Source organism: Trachypithecus francoisi, unplaced genomic scaffold (genome assembly GCF_009764315.1).
Source record: "Trachypithecus francoisi isolate TF-2019V2 unplaced genomic scaffold, Tfra_2.0 Lachesis_group3, whole genome shotgun sequence".
Lineage (NCBI taxonomy): Eukaryota > Metazoa > Chordata > Mammalia > Primates > Cercopithecidae > Trachypithecus > Trachypithecus francoisi.
In genome coordinates this window covers 40,881,046-40,906,456 of record NW_022681468.1, presented here as the reverse complement: position 1 = coordinate 40,906,456, position 25,411 = coordinate 40,881,046, and the positions used below count along the sequence as shown (strand labels likewise).

The following is a 25,411-nucleotide window of genomic DNA, read 5'->3' as shown; positions in this document are numbered from 1 at the left end:
GGCCCGCTGGGCAAGCAGAAGACTTGCGTGCCTGTCCAAGCTTTGCCATGGGTTAGTTTTATGACCTCAAATAGGTGAATTTGCCCCCGTGGGCTTTAATTTACACAGATATGAAAGGTGGAGTTAAACTTTTATGTGAGAGGTTTACAAACTTACTGTGTCTGTAGGGGTATTCTGGACATTGTGGTGGGAGGTGAGGAGTATTACAAGGGGCCCCCATTTAAATCACAGCAGCCATGCATGTCAGGTTGCACCTGACAGATTCTGCAGTTTTAAAATATTTGTCTTTACATTTTTTTTTTTTTTTTTTTGAGACAGAGTCTCGCTCTGTCACCCAGGCTGGAGTGCAGTGGCCGGATCTCAGCTCACTGCAAGCTCCGCCTCCTGGGTTTACGCCATTCTCCTGCCTCAGCCTCCCAAGTAGCTGGGACTACAGGCGCCCGCCACCTCGCCCGGCTAGTTTTTTTTTTTTAATATATTTTTTAGTAGAGACGGGGTTTCACCATGATAGCCAGGATAGTCTCGATCTCCTGACCCCGTGATCCGCCCATCTGGGCCTCCCAAAGTGCTGGGATTGTAGGCTTGAGCCACCGCGCCCGGCCTTGTCTTTAAATTTTTAAACTGGTTGAAGTGCATGGTCACTGTCAGCACTGGACTTGGACTGCCTGCGTTGAGCTCTATCACCTCCCCATGTGACCTTGAGCGAGTTTGCTTAGACCGTGTCTAGTTCCACAACCAGAAAATCAGGACAATAGCAATTATTATAATAAGGATTAAATATGAATATCTGAGGCACTGAGAACTGTGTCTGGCACAAATATTATCTTTAGGTACTAAATAATGTGTTTTCATCTTTTTAAAAGATTTTCAGCAACTGAAAAAAATTGTGGCAGGGCTGGGCACAGTGGCTCACGCCTATAAGCTCAGCACTTTAGGAGGCCTTGGCAGGCAGATCACTGGAGCCCAGGAGTTCAGGACCAGCCCGGGGAGCATAGTAAAACCCCATCTCTACAAATACTAAAAGAATAAGCCAGGCATGGTGGTGTGCACCTGTAGTCCCAGTGACTCGGCGAGGGCGCGAATGGGGTGGGATGGGGCACTGAGGTGGGAGGATCACTTGAGCCCAGGAGGTCGAGGCTGCAGTGAGCCATGATGGTGCCACTGCACTGCACTCTAGCCTGGGCAACAGGAGTCAGACCCTGTCTCAAAAAAAAAAAAAAAAGTCAACTCTTATTAAATGAAGATACTTTGTTTCAAAATAGGCCTATAAACAGAAGGTTCACTTTGAATTTGTAAAGTCCCTTAGTAGATGTCATAAGAACCAAACCCTGTTTTCACATGCTAGAAAATTCTAGGCCGGGCGCAGTGGCTCAAGCCTGTAATCCCAGCACTTTGGGAGGCTGAGACGGGCGGATCACTAGGAGATCGAGACCATCCTGGCTAACCCAGTGAAACCCCGTCTCTACTAAAAAAAAAAAAAAAACACAAAAAACTAGCTGGGCGAGGTGGCGGGCGCCTGTAGTCCCAGCTACTCGGGAGGCTGAGGCAGGAGAATGGCGTAAACCCGGGAGGCGGAGCTTGCAGTGAGCTGAGATCCGGCCATTGCACTCCAGTCTGGGCGACACAGTGAGACTCCATCTCAAAAAAAAAAAAAAATTCTAGAATTGCTTCAACTCCACTTACACGTATAAATATATATGGATATATAATGTGGCTCTGCCAAGTATTGGTAACTGATTTTTCTTCCTTACTGAAATCTAAAATAGTTGCCCTTCCAGCTGAGTTAGCAGGGGAAGTGTTCCAGATCAAGACTCACACTGCACAGCTCCCATCGATTTTGCACTGTTTTATTTTTAATGCAGTTAAGAGTCCTCAGATTTGTTACTAGGCTGACAGCTCTGTCTCATGTTCCCACCTTAATTTTTTTAGAAAAATCCCTTCAAGACTATTTTAGGGTCAAATCTTTTGTAGTCAGTCCTAGTAGGCAGTGACTATGAGACAGGCCTGACAGAGGGGTGTCATGAGAACAGAGGGAGATTTGGTGAGAATAGCTCATCTGGAAACTCACTGTGCGGCGCCCCTGAGACTGCCCACTTGAGGCTCTAAGGGGATTGCCATTGCCAGGTCACTCCCAGGAGTAGAAGTGAACACATCTGTCTTAAGATCTACTCTCCAAAATATATATATATATATATATATATTCCACGGTAATTTTTTTTTTTTTTGAGACAGGGTCTTCTCTGTCACCCAGGCTAGAGTACGATGGTACGATCTCGGCTCACTACAGCCTTGATCCCCCAGGTTCAGGTGATCCTCCCACCTCAGCCTCCCAGGTAGCTGGAACTACAGGCCTCCACCACCACACCTGGCTAATTTTTGTATTTTTCGTAGGACAGAATTTCACTGGCACATAATGAGTTATTGAAGGCTGCCTTCTTTGCCTCTTACTTCCTACTCTCCAGCTTCCAAACCCCTCTATTGGGAGTGGGGCATTCTAGGCTGATCAGGAGAAAAGAAGCTGACACTAACACTGGTTCCGTGGTTCCTATGAAACCAAGCTTATCCTGCCTGTCCTAACTCTTACTAAGGCTGTAACACTGAGTCACTAAGAATAACTTCAAACTGCCTCAGAACGCAGACATCAGTGTGTTCTCTAGGTACTTGTCCAAGCGTTTCTAAAACAGCTAAGCTCAACTTTTAGTAAAATTGCACTAATATCAAAATTACAGATTATTCAAGGTCTTACTAGCAAAAACCAGTCTTGGTAACACTGAATGTAATCTTCCTAATGACTTAGTAAATACAGGATGTGCTAGCCAAAGTGAACATATTTTCAAAAAATATATATTTAATATCACATCACAAGGTAATTGTTTAAAACATTACTGCAGTAATGAAACATGATTATTTAATTGCTCACTTTCAAAGTATGCTGTTACTCATTTTGCACATTTACTGTGTTTTCAAAACCGAAAATTTCAAATCTTTTAAAAAGTTAGTTATAATTGACATTTCAGAGGTGCCCTTCTTCATATCCTGTTTATGGTTCCACTTGGAATAAGAACTAATACTTTTACTGTTTCTTTTTCACCCAGCCCACCATATAAGTTTTCCAATAAGAAAATATTTTTAAAAGCGCTCTCAAATGTAAAAGAATTCTTTCTTGCTATAAATAATTATCCCTAAATATTTCTGTTTAAGGAGAGTTCACAAACTGGGTCTTGTTCAAGGGGTGTACTCATCAAGGCTATACAGTGTGGCCCCAGAACTGACACGCTGGGGTGCGTAGCTACTCATCCACCCATAAAACAGCACGCCGTGCACATCCACAGCCCAAAGTGTCCCTGACTACTTGGGGTGGCTGATGTGGCAGTTGTGGCTGCTACTTATGAGGTTGTACAAGATGGAAACTGCATCTGCGGTGCCCCAGGGAAACACTGTGGCTGTCACCCACACCCACAGGAGAAAACCCCATTCCTGCAAACACAGCTTTTCTCCAGCACCCATCCTGGCCCAATGGGACAACAGGTTTAAGGAAGGGCAGTTCCAGGAGCAGGGAGATTTGTATCTCCCACAGTTCTCCATGAAAATGATCACATGTTCATATACACATACCCCAAATTATTGGCAGGCTCTGTGAATGCAAATCAAGAGGGACAAATCTGTGCAGCTGGCAGCAAGGTCAGGGAGAGAACATGACTCACATCCCAGCTTGACTACAGTCCCTCTGGCCTTTGACAGAATAAGCATCATGATATGATCAGTCCCCACAGGCCTGGGAGGTGAGTACGCAGTTGTCACGGGGGTTTTCAATCTTAAAATCAAGTGGTCCAGAAAAGAGCATACAAAGGTCAACTCTCAAAAAGGGAAGGGTAGTGTGTACTGCAAAAGAAGGGTTAGCCCACTTCCTGTAAGCATGTCACTTCCTCTCCCCTCTGATTCGCAGCCCTTCCAAGTCAGATTTCCACCATTCATTCCAAAACCTTTAAGATGTTTCACAAAGGGAAGGAAGGAAGATGGAGAGTAAGAATACCACATTGAGATCCTATGAGGCCATTCAGTGTGGAAACGCTGCACTCAAATGTGCCCTCTGCTAACAAGGAAAACTATGGCTTCCACACCCTGACTCCTGGGAGTTGGGGAGGGCGAGGGAAGGACGGTACAAGACCAAGCCTGCCATCACCAAATGATGGACCACACAGCAGAAAGATGAAGCCCAGGCTCCCGACACACGAGTTCATGCTTCAGCCTGTGACCTCTGTGGGCCCGTTCACCTCAGGGCCAGGCGTCACTGAGATTGTGGGTTCTGGGAGCCCTCTTTGTTTTTACTGTCCTCTGCCGGGCTGCACTCGGACCCCGTGACGGAGGACTTGCACCCGCGAAGCACGTGGGCATTCAGCATCTCCAGCAGCAGGTCATACACTGGGACCACGTTTTTGCACTTCATGCTGAGCAGATGTTCCATGCCCTTGTTACTATGGGGACAAAAAGGTGCTGAGATTCCCTCCTCCAAGGCAGCCACAGGAACACCGAAGCCTTCCCCAGCTCCCTGCTCAGAATCAGTCTACCCCACCCCTAACCCCACTCTTCCCCCAGCCCATTTATCCATGGCTCATGCATCCAGCTCCCCCTGATAATTTAGGCTCAAGGGCAAGGACGTTGTCAGCCTCTGTGTCCCACCACACACCCATGATGTCCTGGCACATAAGACAATAGATTCTCATTATTTGCAGTAATCATGTTCTATAAAATCATTGTGAATACTGACTCCTCACTCCTAGGGGAAATACAGGGTTAGGTTCCCGCAAGCCTCTGGCCACATCTTCATCAGCTGATCAATACAAAACCTTGTTTTATGTGTGTTTCCTTCTAAAGATGCCTTATGTAATCGATACTATTGACTCATTAACATTGAACTCATGGCCAACAGCACTATAACTCACACCTGAGCAAAGCTTAACACATACTTTCTCCATAAGGCACATCACAGCTTTTTCACACCGAGTAACACTAGACAGCTCTTCAGCCCCACACCAGGGCGCCATTTTCAACAATGAAGTCACTGACCAAAGGCTCAAAAATGTAAAACCATGGCACTAAGTAGACCAAGTAAAGGACACTTGTTGACAGTAGGAGAGCAGCTGCTTGTTCCGTCTCAGCTGGGACTGTGCATGAAAGGCAACTCAAAAGTTTTTGCCACTCTGTTCATGACCTCAAAAACACCACGAATATTGATTTTGGGGTTACAAAGAAATTTTAGCAAGCAGATAAATTCACAATGAAGGAATCTACAAACAGGATCTGTTCTGCAAATGGCTGTATGCTGAGTAATCATTAAAGGGGAAAGGCAGAGGTCTTCATCTCCTCTCACTTAAGATTCTTGAGGTGTATATTGTCCTTCTGCATAGCCTTTAGACTTGCCTCCTCAGTGACCAGTTAATTACCTTCTATCCTCCCCTCCCCTCCTCCAGCTCCAGGGCAAGGCTACCCTCATCGTGGGTGACACCAAGCACTGAACATCATTGTACCAACAGTAGCCACCACTACACACCCTCTTCATCAGCATGCACAATTACATTTCCTGATCAGAAACATGCCGTACCCACAGCCCTTCCTTCCTAAATCTGCTGGGCCCACCACTTAAGTCTTAAGTCTTATCCTTAATTTCCTGATGCCATCGAAAGAACAACTCTTAGGGAAGCATTTGTGCACTTCTCCATATCACCAGCTCGAGGGACCATCTAGGAGAGCGGGTCTTAGCCTCTCCACAAAAAATGACCTCAGGGCCTCAGCCCTGGGTGGTATAAAGAGGAGTGGCAGTTCATGTTAGGGGAGGAACTGCCCCTTTTAGGACTCCATAAACAGGCTATAAACCCCAGCAACTGAAAAACCAATGAACCACCACTGGCTGCCATGCAGATCTTGTAAGATACCACATGACATTCCTTCCATGCCCACTCTGTACCCATCTTTGGCTACAGGTGTGTGAATTGACAAATCCCCCATTCCCTTTCAGGCGTCATTTTCCTCAACCTGCAGACACTTTTCCCAAATCACTTCACCCTCCATTGAGCACATAATCCCACCCCACGCCCGAGCGAAGCAGCTCCTGAGAGCGCGTACCTCGCATGCCTGACGTGGGACAGGAGCATCAGGAGGTTAGCCAGGCGCATGGATTGCTGCTGGGAGGAGATGCCACTCTTGGCGATCACCCAGACCAAAGCGTCAGTCACAGCGTTCAGCAAGTGGGCCAGCTTCCGGCTGCTGTCAGCATCCTGGGTCACTGTGACCAGAGGGTACATACCTGGACAAAGAATAAAAGCCACAAGTCATTGCTCTGAGCAAAGGAGAAGTTGTATGCTCCGCTGTTCTGTGTGCCTGCTCCGAGGTAATCTGCGTGCTTTGACAGCTGCATGTGTGGCAGGACCTTATAAGCATGGTCTTACCTCCCCAGGGGCTCTTCCCTGACAGCCAGTCACATCACAGAGCTAGAAGAGAAGCCTGGCCTAATGCAGACAGACTAAATTGCCACTTGAAGTGCCCACCAGACCCATAATTGTGGCCTTGCCATGGCAAGTATATCTAGTCTCCTGAAACCATTACATGGTGTTTCTCATCTGCGGCAACAGATAGAGAGATGGTCAGAAGGTGAGATTAATTCTACTTTTACCCGACGGAGGGCCCCCCATCTAAAGGGAGTTTAATAAACAAAGGAATGGCCAATATGATGAAGCCTCCTCTGCCACCTCCTTGTGTGTACCACACGCCTCAGACAGCCATGGTAGGGCCCCTGCTACCACCTCTACATCTCACTTGAGTGGCACGTGGCTGGGGCAGGAAGACCACTGATTTGGAGTCAGATGGACCTACTTCCTAGCCACCATCTGGAGCTCTCTGAGCCTCAGTTCCTCAATGAACAATGCATGCAGGAACACATCTGCTTAGGTCCCCACAACCACGCCCTGGGTAGGCTGCCTCCCCCATCCTGCCCTGCCCTGTGTTTAACTCCCCTCCAACTCTAGGGCTGAGATACTGTGGCATCCCAGTGGCAGCAAAGTAACAGCTCAGGTACATCTCCTCCCCACCCCCCGCCCCAGACCCCTGACTCCCTGATTCCCTTCAATAATTAGCTTCTCTTCCAGGCTTTCCATTTCAAAGCAAGAATAAATATGTGAAATCAACCAGGGAGCTGCTGAGTCTTGGCTACCATGAGACTGAAGATAGCTGGTGCTCCAGCATCCACAGAATTTGTTTTGGCAGTTTTTGTTCTCTATTTTTATTGGCATTTTCAGTTCAATTAAGCCAGCTCAATTCAACTAAGTTCAACTCAGTTAAGGCAACGGATGTACTGAAGCACAATTATGTAAGTGTAGTGCTTTGCCACATCCCGAGGGACCTCCATAATGTCTGATGATGCGGATTTAAAATATTCATCTTTTCAATAGCCCTGAAGCTGCTTCTCCAACCCTCCTGCTCACTTTGTTCTCCACACTGGTTCTTCCAGAGTCCCCCCACATCCTCACACCTCCCACTGTCACCCCAGAGATGACTTGCCCTCCCACTTCAGAGGAAACAAGACCCTACCCTTGACCCCGTGTGTCCCCTTCTGAGTGGCCAAAATGCAGATCTGCTCATGGGGCTCCCTTTAATGACTTCCCAGCTCATAGGATCAAGTCCAAACCACCTGGCGCAGCTATCAGGGGTACCAGGGCCCTCCCTGCTCCTCTCATCTGCAGTTCCCACCACACCTCGCCTTGAGTCCCCCTCAAGGTGACGCTCCGAACATGCTCAACTTGCTGCTTGGAAACTCTCCTTCCTCTTTCTCTACCCTGAGTCTCTTGCTCATTTATACCCATTCCTCCTGTGGATTCCAACATGGTCATGAAATTCCTTCTGGAAGCTTCCCCCAACCTCCCTACCATCCCACCCTAAGTCTGGTCTGAGGTGTCCCCTGATGCTCTGACAGTGCCCTGTTCACCCCCGGCAAAGGTTCCACATTGCCCCACATGCTGGATGTCTGCTTGTCCCCACACACACCCCACAGCCACCCCTTCTGCCCTCAGCAAGACTGGACATGAGTGCTTTGAGGGCACAGACCGTTTTTTTTGTTTGTTTGTTTTGTTTGTTTTTGAGACAGAGTCTCGCTCTGGAGTGCAGTGGTGGGATCTCGGTTCACTGCAACCTTCGCCTCCAAGTTTCAAGCAATTCTCCTGCCTCAGCCTCCCTAGTAGCTGGGATTACAGGCACACACCACCATGCCCGGCACATTTTTTGAATTTTTAGTAGAGACGGGGTTTCACCATGCTAGCCAGGCTGGTCTCAAACTCCTGACCTCATGATCCGCCCACCTCGGCCTCCCAAAGTGCTGAGATTACAAGCGTGAGCCACTGTCCCCGGCCAGACCCTTATTTTTTTGACCAAACCCACCATCATATTTGAAATGGTAAATATGCATGCTAATGTATGTTTTAGGTACACACAGAAAATTATCCAAAGTACAGAGAAAATTATTTCAAGCTTACTTAGCTGCATAAACAAGCACTTCCTTTTAACTACCCTGTAGTCTGTTCAGCTGCGTAACATGTGCTCCATGGACTTCCATTGCCATTAAGAAATACCGTATCTGGGAATTCCAAAAGGAGCTAAAGGCCGGACGCGGTGGCTCAAGCCTGTAATCCCAGCACTTTGGGAGGCCGAGACGGGCGGATCACGAGGTCAGGAGATCGAGACCATCCTGGTTAACACGGTGAAACCCCGTCTCTACTAAAAAATACAAAAAACTAGCCGGGCGAGGTGGCGGGTGCCTGTAGTCCCAGCTACTCAGAGGCTGAGGCAGGAGAATGGCGTAAACCTGGGAGGCGGAGCTTGCAGTGAGCTGAGAGCCGGCCACTGCACTCCAACCCGGGCGACAGAGCGAGACTCCGTCTCAAAAAAAAAAACAAAAGGAGCCAAAATTGTGTGCCTGTACATGTCTCAGTTCAAAGTGACAAAGACTAAAAATATAAAAACAAATCTTCAGATTATACACAAATGTTCATAGCAGCATAACTCAGCCTAAAAGTGGAATGTACACTAACTAATGAATGGCTCAACAAAATGTGCTCTATCCAGACAGTGGAATAGTATTCAACTACGAAAAGGAACAAGGTACTGATACAGATGAACCTCGAAAACATCAGGCTAAGCAAAAGAAGCCAGACATAAAGAACCACATGTTGTATGATTCCATTTATAATAAAATGTCTACAATAGGCAAATCCATAGAGTCAGGAAAGCAGACTAGTGGTTGCCTAGGGATGTGGGTGGGATAGGGAGTGGGAAATGATGGCTAATAAGCATGGGGTTTATTTTCAGGTGATGAAATTGATGTTCTAAAATTGATAGTGGCGATTGTTGCACCACTTACTGTGAATAAACTAAACACATTGAACTGTATACTTAATATGGAGAAATTATACGGTAGATGAATTTTATCACAATAAAGCTGTTACTAAAAATAGTAATAATAATAAAAGAATGCCTCAGAACCAAAATTACAATAACACAAATTCCCTGGGCTGTGTGTGACCAAGGTTCCCCTCAGAGAATATGTGTCATTGTGTTACTTCACAAACCACAGTCATTGCCAAGGCCAGACCCCGGGCCTTCTGCAGGCTGTAGGGGCAGCACAGCTCCACGTGGGGCCCAGAGTCCATCAGCCACAGCGGTCTGGGGAGGTGAGGCACTGCAGTTTTGGAAAGGCATGTGCTAAATCCATTTTACATACGGCGGGGGGAGGGGGAAACAGTGTATATACAAAAAGACTGACCTATTTAAAATTATCCTGGGGACTCCTGTTCTCACTAATCACATAGAAAAGAAATACCCTCCCGGAAAGGAACTGTGCTGAAGAATACCCATGCTGATGCCTGGCTCTCCAGTCAGCAGTGCCACGCCTGCACCTCAGGCATCCGTGCTCAGGCCCTTGCTCATCAAACACGTTTCTACAGAGTACTTGCTAAGTAGCAGGCCCTGGGCAGGGTGGGGCAAAGGACAGAATCCAAAGCCCTGCCTAGTCAGACACAGAAAACAACAAAAATGTAGCACCCTCTCCACCCCCGAAAAGTAAAAACATCAGGATTCACTGTAGAACAAAATTAAATTACTTTTCATGAAACTGAAGAAGTATAGTTTAAAAAAAAAAAAAGACAAGATCTTGGCACCATGCCCCACACATACCAAAGAAAGTGAAAGAAAATCAAGGACACAATCTCCTCTCCCCTTTATCAGCTGGGAACAGCTGCGTGCTCCTCTCACCGGCCCACCTGATGGCATGCTGAGCAGCACAGTGCTGGGGGACAGCCACCCCTCCTTCAAGGTTTGCCACGTCTAATTTGTTCAAAGGATGAAAACATAAGCTCTCCTTGACTGAAGGCAAATAAATGAGAAAAATCGAATGTGTTAATAAAAGTCCCAGAATACTGACCAAAGGAAAGAAGTCCTGGCTTTGGGGAGCTGTATGCGGCGTTTGCTTTGAGGAAAGGAACCTCTGGCCATGACCCACACCCTCTATCACCACCTCCTGCCCGCAGCACATGAGGGAAGATGGGACTCAAAAGGTGCCATGGTGTGAGGCCGGCAGGCTGCTGTTCAACTGTGCTTTGCCCCAGCGTTCTTGGTCAACAGAAAAGGACCCCCCATCTTTCCTCATCAGCATCCCTCTGTGTCTTTGTCTTCTCCACCCACCCACTTCATGGGAACTCTCCCTATAAACTCAGAGGGAACCAAGGTTTAAGCCAGTGTCTCTTCATAACTTTCTTAATGTAAAATAGGATTTCCTGGCTTAACCCCTCTATTTCTTTCATTTAATGAAAAGTTTCATCCTTCGTAAATCTTAAAACTATTTAAATAGACTTGTTTCGAATTTAAAATATTTTAAAGACTATGGGATAATTGATTTAATTAATTACACTCTAATTCCTAAATTCCATACCCCCTCTAATTCTATCCAAGGGAGGGTTTATCTAGTCCTCAGGCCCCTGGGTGGCAAGACGGCCAGTCTCTCTGTTGGGTGTTGGGTAGGCTATTAACTATGACACTTGCATAACACCTTAGAGTTTATAAAAACACTCTAACAAGCATTGTAACAGGTTGTTAAATGCAACATTTTCTGTTGTCTCTTAGTCTCAAGAGCCATATCAAAGGCTAAGTATGGTACAGGAATTCCAAGTACCGCCTATTCTCTATGCGCACAGTGGAAGAGGACCAGCTGAGAGAGTTCGAATGTTGCGGTCCTTTCCCTTCCCTCCCAGGAGAGAAATATGTGCCTCTCCACTTGAGCCCATGAAGGATCAGACCTTTGATTAACTATTTGAGTGTATATCCTGTTCTAGACCAAAAGCATTGTATATAAATCATTTTGACATCCTTAGTATTTAGAAATCGTTGATTTACACACCAGAAACTGAGCTGAAATTTAGTTAGATGACAGTTAATTTCCATTCCATATTATCGCCATTGTTAGTAGATATGCATAACCCAGAAATGGGCAGCTTGTAAAACATGACTACTGACTACCCCCGACCTGGCCAGCTAGCATGCTGTACCACTGCAAATGTGATTGGGTGACATAATCCTAACTTGAGCACGTCACATACACAGGAAAACAGGAAACCAAACTATGCAGGAGACCATTTTCAGACAGCTCAGTGCTTATCTAGCATGGCAAGGCCATCTAGCAGCAAACAAATGCAGCACTTGGAAACTTCTATCCTAACATGGGATAGAGAAGTTCGCAGCCTTTTGACTTAAGAGACCTACCCCATTTCTCCTCTCCTGACCCTGCTCCTCCAGGGCCTCCACCCTGTGCTTTATTTGGTTCCCTGCCTGGTGGTATCTCTTTTCCATTTAGCCTACACACTTTGCTCTCTTAATTTTTGTTTTGTTTTCATTACATTGTTTACAGATTCATTGAGGTATACCTGACATGCAATAACTTGCACATATTTTGTGTGTACGATTTGATGGGCTTTGACATACATATACACAGTGGAACCATCAGCACAACCAAGATAATGAACACACTCATCTGCAATTTTTTGACTTTATGATGGTACAAGAGTGATATGCATTCAATAGAAACTATACTTCCAGTAGCCATATAACCATTGTTTTTTCATTTTCAGTATAATAACTTTCAGTATTCCATAAATTACATGAAATATTCATTACTTTATTATAAAATAGGCTTTATATTCGATGATTTTGCCCAACTGCAGGGTAATGTAAGTATTCTGAACACATTTAAGATAGGCTAGGCTAAACTATGACATTCAGTAGGTTAAGTATGTTAAGTATATTTTTGACTAGCAACATTTTCAACTTAAGATGGTTTTTTGGGAAATAACCCCATCATAAACTGAGGACCGTCTGTCGTTGTATAGATTATTTCTGGACTCTTTGTTCCATTGATCTATTTGTTTCTCTTGACATCGACACCACATTATCTTTGAAATCAGGTAGTGTAAGTCCTCCAAGTTTGTTCTTTTTCAAAGTTGTTTTGACTATTCTAGGTCCTTTGCATTTTCATATGATTTTAAGAATCAGCTTATCAATTTCTACCAAAAAGCCTCCTGGGATTTTTATCAGTTTGAATCTATAGATCATTTTGGGGGAGCACTGAAAACAATACTGAATCTTATGATCCATTAACATCTCTATTTACTCAGGATTTCTTTAATTTTCTTCAGCTATATTTTGCAGTGTTTAGCGTGCAGGTTTCACATCTCTTGCAAGTTTAGTCCCAAGATTTCACGATGTTTGATGCTATTGTAAATGGTATTGATTTTTTTTTTATTATACTTTAAGTTCTAGGGTACATGTGCATAACGTTTATATCATGTATAACTCCCCAATGCAATCCCTCCCTCCTCACCCCTCCCCATGATAGGCCCCACTGTGTGATGTTCCCCTTCCCGAGTCCAAGTGATCTCATTGTTCAGTTCCCACCTGGTATTGATTTTTTATTTCAATTTCCAGTTGTTCACTGCTGCCACATAGAAGTACAATTGATTTATATATATTGCCCTTACACCTTACAAACTTGCTAAATTCACTTAGACTCCTTAGGACTTTCTACATAGATTATCATGTTTTTTAAATAAAGAGTTTCACTTCCACCTTTCCAATCTTGATGGCTTTTACCTCTTTTCTTGCCTTATTGCACTGGGTAGAACTTACAGTAAAATGTTGAATAGAATTAGGGATAGTGGACATACTTGCCTTGTTCCTGATGTTTTTCATAGATGCCCTTTAATGGGTTGAGGAAGTTTCCTTCTATTCCTTGTTTGTTCAGTGTTTTCAGCAGGAATGGATGTTGGATTTTGTCAAATGCTGTCTGCATCTATTAAGATCATGGCTGGGCGCAGTGGCTCACACCTGTAATCCCAGCACTTTGGGAGGCCGAGACGGGTGAATCACCTAAGGTCAGGAGTTCAAGACCAACCTGACCAACATGGTGAAACCTCATCTCTACTAAAAATACAAAAATTAGCAGGGCATGGTGGCAGGCACCTATACTCCCAGCTACTCAGGAGGCTGAGGCAGGAGAACTGATTGAACCCAGGAGACAGAGGTTGCTGTGAGACCCAAGATCACACCAGTGCACTCCAGCCTGGGCGACAGAGGGAGGACTCTGTCTCAAAAAAAAAAAAAAAAAAAAAAAAAAAAAAGATAATCATATGGTTTTTCATTATTATTCTGTCAATATGGTGAATTTTGATTGATTTTCAAATGTTAAAGAAAACTTGTATTCCCGAAAATTCTGCTTGTTCATGATGTGCTATCCTTTTAATATAGTATTGGATTCTAATTACCAAAAAAAAAATTTTAGAGAACTTTTGCATATACATGCATGCTGGAAATTGGTCTGTTGTCTTTTCTTCCAATGTGTTAGTCTGGGTGTTCTATCAGAGTAATGCTAGTCTCACAGAATGAGTTGGAAAACATTCCATGCTCTTCAATTTTCTGTAAGAGTATGTGTAAACTTGGTGTATTAGCCCATTTTCACACTGCTGATAGACATACCCAAGACTGGGCAATATACAAAAGAAAGAGGTTTATTGGACTTACAGTTCCACATGGCTGGGGAGGCCTCACAATCATGGCAGAAGGTGAAAGGCACATCTCATGTGGCAACAGACGAGAAGAGGGCTTGTGCAGGGAAACTCCCATTTTTATATAACCATCAAATCTTGTGAGACTTATTCACTATCAGGAGAACAGCAAAGACCCACCCCCATGATTCAGCCATCTCCCACCGGGTCCCTCCCACAACATGTGGGGATTATGGGCACTACAAGATGAGATCTGGGTGGGGACACAGAGCCAAACCATACCACTTATATTATTCATTTCTCAAATGTATGGTAGAATTCTCCCAGAATTCCAGATGGTGGTGGGGCCACCAGTTGGTGGAGCAGTCAGAACACACACATTTATAGGTTAAGTTTGCCATCTTATATAGGCACAGTTTGTGGCACCCCAAAACAATTACAGTAGTAACATCAAAAATCACTGATTACAGATCACCGTAATAGATATAATGAAAAAGTTGGAAATATTGCAAGTGTTATCAAAATTTGACACAGACATAAAGTGAGCACATGCTGTTGGAAAAAATGGTACCAACAGCCTTGTTAAATGCAGGGTTGCCACAAACCTTCGGAAAACATGCAGTATCTGTGATGCACAATAAAGCAACGTGCAATGAAATGGGATGTGTTAAATCACTTAGCAATTGTTTGATCCTCCAGGCTTGTTTTTAAGTTTTGCTTAGTAGGATCATAATGGCCTTTAGTCTAGGCCCACTACTGAGGCAATACCCTTCTGAGTACTATATGAAGGCTGAGAAGTGCCCAATGCCCAGTGTACTGCAAGGTTTTTCACCAGTGTACTGGCTGGTGAGAATGTGAACTGTTCCTGGCCCTGTGTGAACTCTAGGGATTGTTTTGCCCACTCCTTTCTGATGGTTCTTTCCCTGTCCTTGGTATCCTCATAAGCATGGGCAGATTAGCACTCAGCTGAAGACTTGAAGAGGACTCTCCATAGATCTCCAAAATTCTGTGTGCAGCTCTTTCCCATTCAGTACTCTCCCCTCCAAGTCCTACCTGCCTTGCTACCAAGAGAGATCACTGGTGTCTATTTGGGTTACCCTTTGTGATGGTTAATCTTAGGTGTCAACTTGGCTGGATAAAGGGATACCCAGATAGCAGATAAAGCATTATCTCTAGGTATGTCTGAGAGTGTTCCAGGAAGAGACTAGCATTAGAATCAGTGGACTAAAGCCAGGCACAGTGGCTCATACCTGTAATCCCTGCACTTTAGGAGGCCGAGGTGGGTGGATCACTTGAGGTCAGGAGTTCAAGGCCAGCCTGTCCAACATGGTAAAACCCCATCTCTACTAAAAATACAAAAAATTAGCCAGGCGTGGTAGTGCATGCCTATAATCTCAGCTACTCTGGAGGCTGAGGCAGGAGAATCGCTTAAACCCAGGAGGCAGAGGTTTCAGTGAGCCAAGATGGCATCACTGCACTCCAGCCTGGGTAACAAAGCAAGACTTCATCTCAAAAAAAACAAAAAACGAAAAACAAAAACAGTGGACTAAGTAAGGAAGATCTGCCCTTAACCAATGTTGGCAGGCACCATCCAGTTGGCTGAGGGCGCAGATAGAACGAAATGGCAGAGGAAAGGAAAATTCTCTCTCGGAGCTGGAACACCCATTTTCTCCTGCCCTTGGACATCAGAACTCCAGGTTCTCCAGCTGCCAGATTCTGGGACTCACACCAGTGGCCTCCTGGTTTCTCAGGCCTTCAATCTCAAACTGAGGGTTACACCATCAGCTCTCAGGTCTTTCCATTTACACTGAGCAATGCTACTGGCTTCCCTGGTTAACTAGCATGCAGATGCATATCATGGGACTTCTCAGCCTTCATAATCTTTCAAGTCAATTTTCATGATAAATCCCCTCTCATTTATCTACCTACTTACCTATCCATCCTATTGGTTCTGTTTCTCTGGAGAAACCTAATACACCCATCCCTGCTTTGCAACCTGGAAACTGACTTCAGGCAGTAAACTGGACAAAGGACTCTCCTCGTTTGTGTCCCTCCTCCTGGGGAACAATGCTGTCCAATGTCCAATATCTGTTTTATATATTCTGTCAGAGTTTTAAATTTTAAGGCAGGGAGGCAGATTACATCCCTATTTTTCTTTTAAATTTAAATACCTCCAGAAGAAAAAAGCCTGTACTTAACAAACCCTTAAAACCTAGCATAGAAAAGACTCACTTATCCTAGCAGTGAAAATTGTCCCATTTTCTCCATAGCAATGCTGAACAGGATCAATTTATTTTGACAATTGTTATGACTACCAAGAAAGAAAGGAAGTTCCTTAAAAGAAGATTTCTGGCCAGGCGCAGGCCCAGTATTTTGGGAGGCCGAGGCAAGCGGATCACGAGGTCAGGAGTTCGAGACCAGCCTGGCCAACATGGTGAAACCCCATCTCTACTAAAAATACAAAAATTAGCCAGGCGTGGTGGTAGGTGCCTGTAATCCCAGCTACTCAGGAGGCTAAGGCAGCAGAATCCTTTGAACCCAGGAGGCGGAGGTTGCAGTGAGCCGAGATCGCACCATTGCACTCTAGCCTGGGCAACAGAGCAAGACTCTGTCTCAAAAAAAAAAAAGATTTCTTTTTTTTTTTTTTTTTTTTTTTTTTTGAGACGGAGTCTCGCTCTGTCACCCAAGCTGGAGTGCAGTGGCCGGATCTCAGCTCACTGCAAACTCCGCCTCCGGGGTTTACGCCATTCTCCTGCCTCAGCCTCCCGAATAGCTGGACTACAGGCGCCCGCTACCTCGCCCGGCTAGTTTTTTGTATTTTTTAGTAGAGACGGGGTTTCACCGTGTTAGCCAGGATGGTCTCGATCTCCTGACCTCGTGATCCGCCCGTCTCGGCCTCCCAAAGTGCTGGGATTACAGGCTTGAGCCACCGCGCCCGGCCTAAAAAAAGATTTCTTAAACTTGGATTTATGGTAAACAAATTTTACTCATTTACCACCGTAAGTGGTAATTACATCACATGTCTCCCTCGCCTTCTGTAATTCTCTCAATGTGGCAGCTCTGTCATACTGCAGGGGAATGCTGTAGCCTTCATCTTTCCCATTTGCACAGATGCTGCGTCTAGCTTTGACAACAACACAATATGATGTCTGGGAGGCGAAAATGCCTATAAGGAGCCTTGCCAAACAGAAGGCTTTATACTGCAAAGTGTTGTAACAACAAGCAAACACTGCTTTCTGAGAAGCACTTTCCTGCACAGAAAAGAGTTCTAAATTATTTCTGAAAGTGAGAGAAACCCCATCATCTGGCATTTGATGATCCTCCATTGCCAAGATGGGAAGGTACTCTTCAAGCAGATCCTCCCTTTGACAGAAATGGTAGCACGTATGTGAGGTAATGTTGGTAGGTGATTTAGAAAAGGTCGGAAAGAGTTGATTTTATTCCATCATCAATTTCAAATATCCTGGCTGGTGGGCTGGATGTGGTAGCTCACACCTATAATCCCAGCATTTTGGGAGGCCAAGGTGGGCGGATCACTCGAGGCCAGAAGTTCAAGACCAGCCTGGACAACATGGTGAAACCCTGTCTGACACGGTTAGGCTTTGTGTCCTCACCCAAATCTCATCTTGAATTGTAATCTCCATAATCCCCATGTGTCAAGGGAGAGACCAGGTGGAGGTAATTAAATCATGGAGGCAGTTTCTCCCATGCTGTTCTCATGACAGTGAGTGAGCTCCCACAAGATCTGATGGTTACATAAGGGTCTCTTCTGCCTTTGCTTGGGACTTCTCCTTCCTGGCACCTTGTGAAGAAGGTATCTTGCTTCCTCTTCACTTTCCACCATGATTGTAAGTCTCCTGAGGCCTCCCCAGCCAAACTGAACTGTGAGTCAATTAAACCTCTTTCCTTTATAAATTACCCAGTCTCAGGTATTTCTTCATAGTAGTGTGAGAACAGACCAATATATCATCTCTACTAAAAATACAAAAATTAGCCAGGAGTGGTGGCGTGCACCTGTAATCCCAGCTGATTGGGACACTGAGGCAGGAGAATCACTTGAACCTGGGAGGCGGAGGTTTCAGTGAGCCAAGATTGCACCACTGCACTCCACCCTAGCCTGGCCAACACAGGAAGCCTCTGTCAAAAAAAAAAAACTGGCTGGACTTTCCTTATATGCACATCAACATAATCATCAGTGTAAGCTGGGCCCTCATATTATTCTGTAAAAGGTGAATGGTAACAATCAACAGGGAAGGGTGTGTTGGGTGCAGGGGAAATGACCTGTTAGGCAGGTAAGGCCAGATTGAGATTCATCTAGGAAATGTTCAAAGGTTGTCCTCCAGGTCTCTATACCTTCACATGGCCTTCAGATTCCTTCTTCATTCTCCCTCAGCCAGTTCTTCAGGGGCTAACCCCACCCTCCACCCCAGATCTAACAGTATCCTGTGCTCTCTCCAGAGCTAATGCATGGTCTGTTGCCCATTTACAAAGAGATGGGTAGAAATTGAGTGTGAGCATTTAAAAACTTTTATAGCAATCAACAGAGAAATTTTAAATCAGTTGAATATGATAACTAATAATATTATAAACTAGGACTTGTATTCTTCACTTTTATTTTTTCTCATAATTCATTTTTGTTATATTTTGCAAAATAACTATCCTTAACACTCCAGCCTGGGCAACAGAGTGAGACCCTGTCTTGAAAAAAAAAAAAAACTAGTGCCAATATCCAAGAGTCTGTGAGAGAAGACATGTATAAAGGTCAGCTGGCCCCAGATCAAGAGGAGCTGGAAACATGTGACCGCAGTGAATTCTGCACTGAATCTTGGCTTCAGGAACCACTACTTTGGCTGATTTAAAAGACCATAGTATAATATAATCTGATACCTCCCTGTTGTTTCAAGCATCAAACTCTAAGATTGAATAAAGAAAGCCCCATATGTTGTCCAAATAGAGATATCTGTAAGTCTTCAGGTGAACATTAAAACCTGGATATACACAGTGTTTGAGGAAGAAAAAAAAAACCAATAACCTAAAGGCCGAACAAGAGTAAATGGCTAAGCAAAGCTACCAATATCTGCTAGAGCAGCTGGCTTGGACACCAGGTAGATCGTGAACTGACCAGTGTGACAACCATCCAGAAACTTAGAAAATCATACAAAATAACACATCTCTATTGCAGTAATGTTTATGCTTCCTAATGTTAAAAAGGAAGAGGATCGGCTGGGCGCGGTGGCTCAAGCCTGTAATCCCAGCACTTTGGGAGGCCGAGACGGGCAGATCACAAGGTCAGGAGATTGAGACCATCCTGGCTAACACAGTGAAACCCCATCTCTACTAAAAAATACAAAAAAGTAGCCGGGCAAGGTGGTGGGCGCCTGTAGTCCCAGCTACTCAGGAGGCTGAGGCAGGAGAATGGCATAAACCCGGGAGGCGGAGCTTGCAGTGAGCTGAGCTGAGATCCCGCCACTGCACCCCAGCCTGGGCGACAGAGCAAGACTCTGTCTCAAAAACAAAAAAAAAAAAAAAAAAAAAGGAAGAGGATCTGGATATTCAATAACAGAGAAATGGTTGAACAATTTCGTATAATGCCCTCATTTCAAAGATTGTGTTAGATCTCTCCTAGTTAACCCAGAATGGTTTCACAGCATTTTGAAAAGTGAAAAAAAAAAAAAAAAAAAAATTCAGGAGTTCGAGACCAGCTTGGCCAAAATAAGGAGACCTCACCTCTACAAAAAATACAAAAATTAGTGGGATGTGGTGGCAGGTGCTTGTGGTCCCAGCTACTCAGGTGGCTGAGGTGGGAGAATCACTTGAGCCCAGGAGGTCAGAACTGCAGTAAGCCATGATTGTGCCACTGCATTCCAGCAGGGGCAACAGAGTGACACTCTGTCTCAAAAAGAAAAGTGAAAAAGCAAGATACAGACTGCGCACAGTGGCTCATGCTTATAAATTCCAGAACTTTGGGTGGCTGAGGTGGGAAGACTGCTTGAGGCCAGGAGTTCAAGGCCACCTCTGGCAACACACCAAGATTCCGTCTCTACAAAAAAAAAATTGTTTTAATTAACCAGGTCTGGTGGTATGCACCTGTAGTCCAAGCTACTTATGAGGCCGAGGTGGGAGAATCACTTGAGCTCAGTTCTAGGTTACAGTGAGCTATGATCATGCCACTGCCCTCCAGCCTGGGCAGCAGAGCAAGACCCTGTCTCAAAAAAAGAAAAGAAAAAAGGAAGGAAAGGAAGAAGGAAGGGTCACCAAAGTTATAGTGTTATTTTAAGGGCAGGTATTCCTGATTTTATTTTCTTCCTTGTATGTTTTTCTCATTTGAATGTTTCCAGATATTATTAAGAAAAAGCCAACAAAACTAAGCCATCTGCCTATGTTAGACACCTTATCTCCCTCCTCTACCTCCCACTTTTCCCTCAAGTCAAGTCCCTTGCTCCCTGACCTCATGCCACAATGTCAGTTCAGGCTCTCATTGCCTCTAATGGGCCCCCAGCTTCAGTCTCTGCCCTTTCTAGTCCTCCACATGGAAACCAGAGTGACCTTTCTATATTGCATATCTGTGCATGACACTCCCGTGCCTGAACCTCTTCTAAGCTGCCCAAAGCCCGAGCAGCAGTTTCTAATCTTCAGCACTGCATTTTACAGTCATGCCTACTTCCCTCTGCTCTTTCCTGAAGATTTGTTCAAACATCATTCCCTTCTGCAACAACTCTGGCATTTCTCCTATTTTCCCGTAGTACTTTGTGTAGACTTTATCATAGCACAGAAATCATTATTTTTAATGATTTGTTTTCTCTCCCTCCCTGCCTACACTATGAGCTATTTGAGGGTAGGATCATATCTTTACCAAATGAATGAATCTGTAAAAAAGTAGGACCCCAAACGTAAGTATAAATGCATGCCAACCATGTAAAGTGTCTGTGTAAGCAATGAAAAAAGGTTAAAAGATAAACAATTTAAAGTTCTTTTCTTTTTCTTTTCCAGCAAGTGGCTTGAGCTACTTTTAAATTGATTGCCAGTCATTCACTTAATGAGTAATTTATGTCCAAGTTACCAAAAGTTACCTACAGTTTAAATCACTATCAAAATAAAAACAAAGTCCAAAAGGAAACCATTTTACCCTTTTCAAATAAAATAGAAGTTCAACATTCTTCTTAATGTCACACTAGTTGTAGAAACAACATCTCTCCCCGATAAAACATGGCCCAGCTGTGTGGTTTACTTACTGGAATTGAGCAGGATCATGGCCTTGACACAGAGATACTCTTTGTGTTGGAGTTTTAACTCTCGAAACCTTGAAGTAGTTGCCAGGAGCATGTCAAAGATTTCCAGAATTCCTTCTACGCATTTCCCCTCATCCCTACAAAAGTTCGTTTGGAAATTTAAGGAACATAGCTTCAGGAAACCATCAAAAAAACAATAAGGAGTGTTTTATTTTTAATCTCAAGTTTCATCTTGTAACATGTTCATCTGATAATATCATTTTAACTACAACAGGGTGTTAATGAGACCACACCCAGCAATATGAAATTACTAGAATTATCTTCATATAAAGAAGATAGGCCATTTCCTATAAATCCCAAAAGTAAATATATGAGTAAATATTATTTAGGCAACAATGTGCACTGGAATATTTTCCTGCTATATTTTCACCAAATGTTTTCTTATAGCAATACCACTCCTATTGATTGTTTTCAATCAAAACCATGTCAGTCAACCAGCCCCAGATATGACACGTTTTTCAAAACGAGACATTCCATGTTCCCATCGGGAAGTATTAATGAGGAAGACTGTGTGTCATAGAAGCAAGTGTCCCAAGAATAAAACTCCGTATCTAGGGCTTAACTCTCACTTCCCGGTGGTCATTTAGAAACTGGTGTAGCAACTAAGACATTTACCTGTAATTTGAAAAAGCTGAATATGACAAAGAAATCACAATTAGAGAAGATGGATTAGAATTAGGAAAAGAAGGTATACATGGAGGTGGGGAAAATTGTTGACTTGCCAAGGATTATCTTCACGCAAGGATTATCTTTAAACCTTGAGCCATCTAATCAAAATTCTTTGGAGCACTCCTTATAGAAATAAATGTTTAAATATACTTTGAAAATAAATTATTTGAACTTTATCTGGAAAATACCAGCTTCTATTCACTCCAGCCAGACACACATTATTCCACCTCACTGCTCCCCCAAAACACTCTATTATTATCAGTCACAGGGTTATTGGAAGTCCTTGACAAGCAGTTAGATGATTTTGTCATAAAACCACTGTTTGCTCCTGAAAGCCGGCAGCACACAGGAAGGGCAATGGGTTTATGTGAGTTCCATTTTCAGTCTCTAGCAGCCCCTGAAGGGGCCTTGAGGTCTTCAAAGAGCTGGCTGCTCCCCTCCTCCTTTCCCGAACTCAGGGCATTTCCAGTGATGGCAGTATTTCAGGGAAGAGCCTCTGACACCACTGGATACACCAATCCTGTGTAAGTCTTTCCCATTAGCTGCTATGTACATGGCACTCACCGGGATCCTGCATTCTGAAGCATTCACACTCTCCCACCCAGACTCACTCACACAGAGCTACGAGCGTGCAAATTGCTCACTTTGGCATATGAGCATTAGTAAGTTACTAAATTTACTAAATCGTAAATTCTGTAAACACCTGCAATTTTCTGTAAGTACACAGGTTAAGTGACAAAACACCAGTGCCCCCTGGAAGTCACTCATAGGAAAAGGCCATCTTAGAGAATCCAGAGCACTGGGCAAAGAGTGCCAAATCTACAGGAAGCCTCATCTTTCCACCTCCCCAGCTCCAGGCTCTCCCAGGCAACCTGATGCAGGCATCCAGTAAGGACAACACAAGCACTGCACAGAGATAACACACAAAACACCTGGGCACTGAATCCCTTCATGCCACATCACCGAATCACCCTGCCTGCGGGCAGTTCATTATGGGAAATTGTAACTGTTGAACTTGGGGATATTTGATACTAAGGAAAGCAGTTTGAAAATATCTCTGTGGGGGAAAAAAAAACTCCTGCATTGATAGTTTGATTATCTCTTTATTCTTCTGTGCTGATGTGGGATTATACACACGTCCACAACACATACATACATACACACACATACACACTCACACACACCCCTCCCCCCAAGTGGTATGGTAAGGGGACCAACCTGAAATCAATCCTATTTTCCAGAAGTACCTGTGTCTTAGTTCCTAAATATTGAAATTGGCATCATTTCCTCATTAAAATATATGCCATTTTCACTACAAATTTATGTTTCAAAAATGGGGGGAGGGTTTGCATACTGAGGTATTTTAAACCCTGATAAAGGCTGTCACTCACAGTAATCAGACCATATATCCTCATGGAAAAAGTTACTTTCTAAACAAAATCTAAAGAACTACGTCTGATTGCTTTCTTTTTAAGCAGGCATGACAGTCAACCATTTCATTCAAGGGGTGGCAAAGTTAGAATATTTTTATTCACTTCACAGTCTGCAGAAACCAAATACATTTCTACAAAATAAATGAGAAATGAAGGGGCAATAAAGTATAAGACATCGTAAATGACAACCCAATAAAGATGAGTTACACAGAACAAAGTTAGGAAAGACTCTAAAGTAAATTAGTGACATCTATTTTATTTATTTTATAATTTTAGATTGTAACTGAATTATGAGTAAGAAATTAGGACAGAGTTAAAAGAGTTGAATTAAAGACAGGCTGGCTGATCATGTCTGTAATCCCCGTGCTTTGGGGAGGTCAAAGTGGGAGGATCACTTGAGGCCAAGAGTTCCAGACCCGCCTGGGCAAGATAGGGAGACCTTGTCTCTACAAAATAATAATAATAAACCAGGCATGGTAGCATACACCTATAGTCCCAGCTATTCAGGGGGCTGAGGCAAAAGATCACTTGAGGCCGGAAGCCTGAGGTTGCAGTGAGCTATGATGGCACTGCTGTATTCCAGCCTGGGCCACAGAGCAAGACCCTGTCTCTAAATTAACAAAAACAGAAACAAAAACAGGACATACGATTTCAATGTTAAAATATTGAAACAATGGATCAATCAAACTGACCTACTCAGGAAATTTATTTTTGCACGCTATCTGTCCATCAACTACTAAATAAAATCAGTAATAACATGGAATATCTTTGTATTAGTCCATTTTCGCATTGCTATAAAGCATTACCTGAGACTGCGTAGTCTATGAAGAAAAAAGGTTTAACTGACTCACAGTTCTGCATGGCTAGGGAGGCCTCAGGAAACTTACCACTGTGGCAGAGAGCAAAGGGAAACCAAGGCACTTCTTACATGGAGGCAGAAGAGCGAGCGATTGAACGAGACGGGGGAGCTGCCAAACACTTTTAAAGCATCAGCTCCCATGAGAACTCACTCACTATCATGAGAACAGCATGGGGGAAATCGTCTCAATGATCTGATCACTCCCACCAGGCCCCCCCCTTGACAATTTCAGATGAGATTTGCTGGGGACACAGAGCCAAACCGTATCAATTTTATTACTTGATAATCTTTTTTTTTTTTTTTTTTTGAGACAGGGTCTCACTCCGATGCCCAGACTGGAGTGCAGTGGCATGATCTCTGCTCACTGCAACCTCCGCCTCCTGGGTTCAAGTGATTCTCCTGCCTCAGCCTCCCATGTAGCTGGGATTATAGGCATGCACCACTACACCTGGCTAATTTTTGCATTTTTAGTAGAGAAGGGGTTTTACCATGTTGGCCAGGCTGGTCTTGAACTCCTGACCTCAAGTGATCCACTCGCCTCAGCCTCCCAAGGTGCTGGGACTACAGGCGTGAGCTACCGAGCCTGGCCAATAATCACTCTTTATAAAATAAGAATATTGTTTTTTATTTTTTTTGAGATGGAGTCTTGCTCTGTCACCCCAGGTGGAGTGCAATGAAGTGATCTCTGCTCACTGCAACCTCCACTTCCTGGGTTCAAGCAATTCTCCTGCCTCAGACTCCCAAGTAGCTGGGACTACAGGCGCCTGCTACCACACCCAGCTAATTTTTGTATTTTTAGTAGAGACGGGGTTTCATCATGTTGCTCAGGCTTGTCTCGAACTCCTGACCTAAGGTGATCTACCCATCTCGGACTCCCAAAGTGCTGGGATTACAGGTGTAAGCCACCATGCCTGGCCTAAAGAAGAGTATTGTTTAATACAACAACAAAATGTTGAATGAGTGGGCCTCCCTTTGGGGTACACTATTTTGTACCTATATATATATACCTCCTGGCAGCACACACCTGGGTACAGACCATGGTTTACCTCTGTGTATATGGCAATGGCA

General features: G+C 44.2%; 1 protein-coding gene across 3 annotated transcripts in view; it reads right to left on the bottom strand.

Moving 5' to 3' along the window:
• Nucleotides 1-25,411, bottom strand: part of ESR2 (estrogen receptor 2) — a 72,355-nt gene that overhangs the window by 2,413 nt on the left and 44,531 nt on the right. For 2 of the 3 annotated variants that reach the window (XM_033187764.1, XM_033187763.1), the window contains exons 7-8: nt 21,326-21,459; nt 6,124-6,304 (exon numbers count right to left, since the gene is read on the bottom strand). In XM_033187764.1, coding sequence (XP_033043655.1) covers nt 6,124-6,304; nt 21,326-21,459 — 315 coding nt within the window. Of the gene's footprint in view, nt 1-4,228; nt 4,476-6,123; nt 6,305-21,325; nt 21,460-25,411 lie in introns of those variants that run through there. The other variant, XM_033187765.1, reaches the window with a different exon arrangement.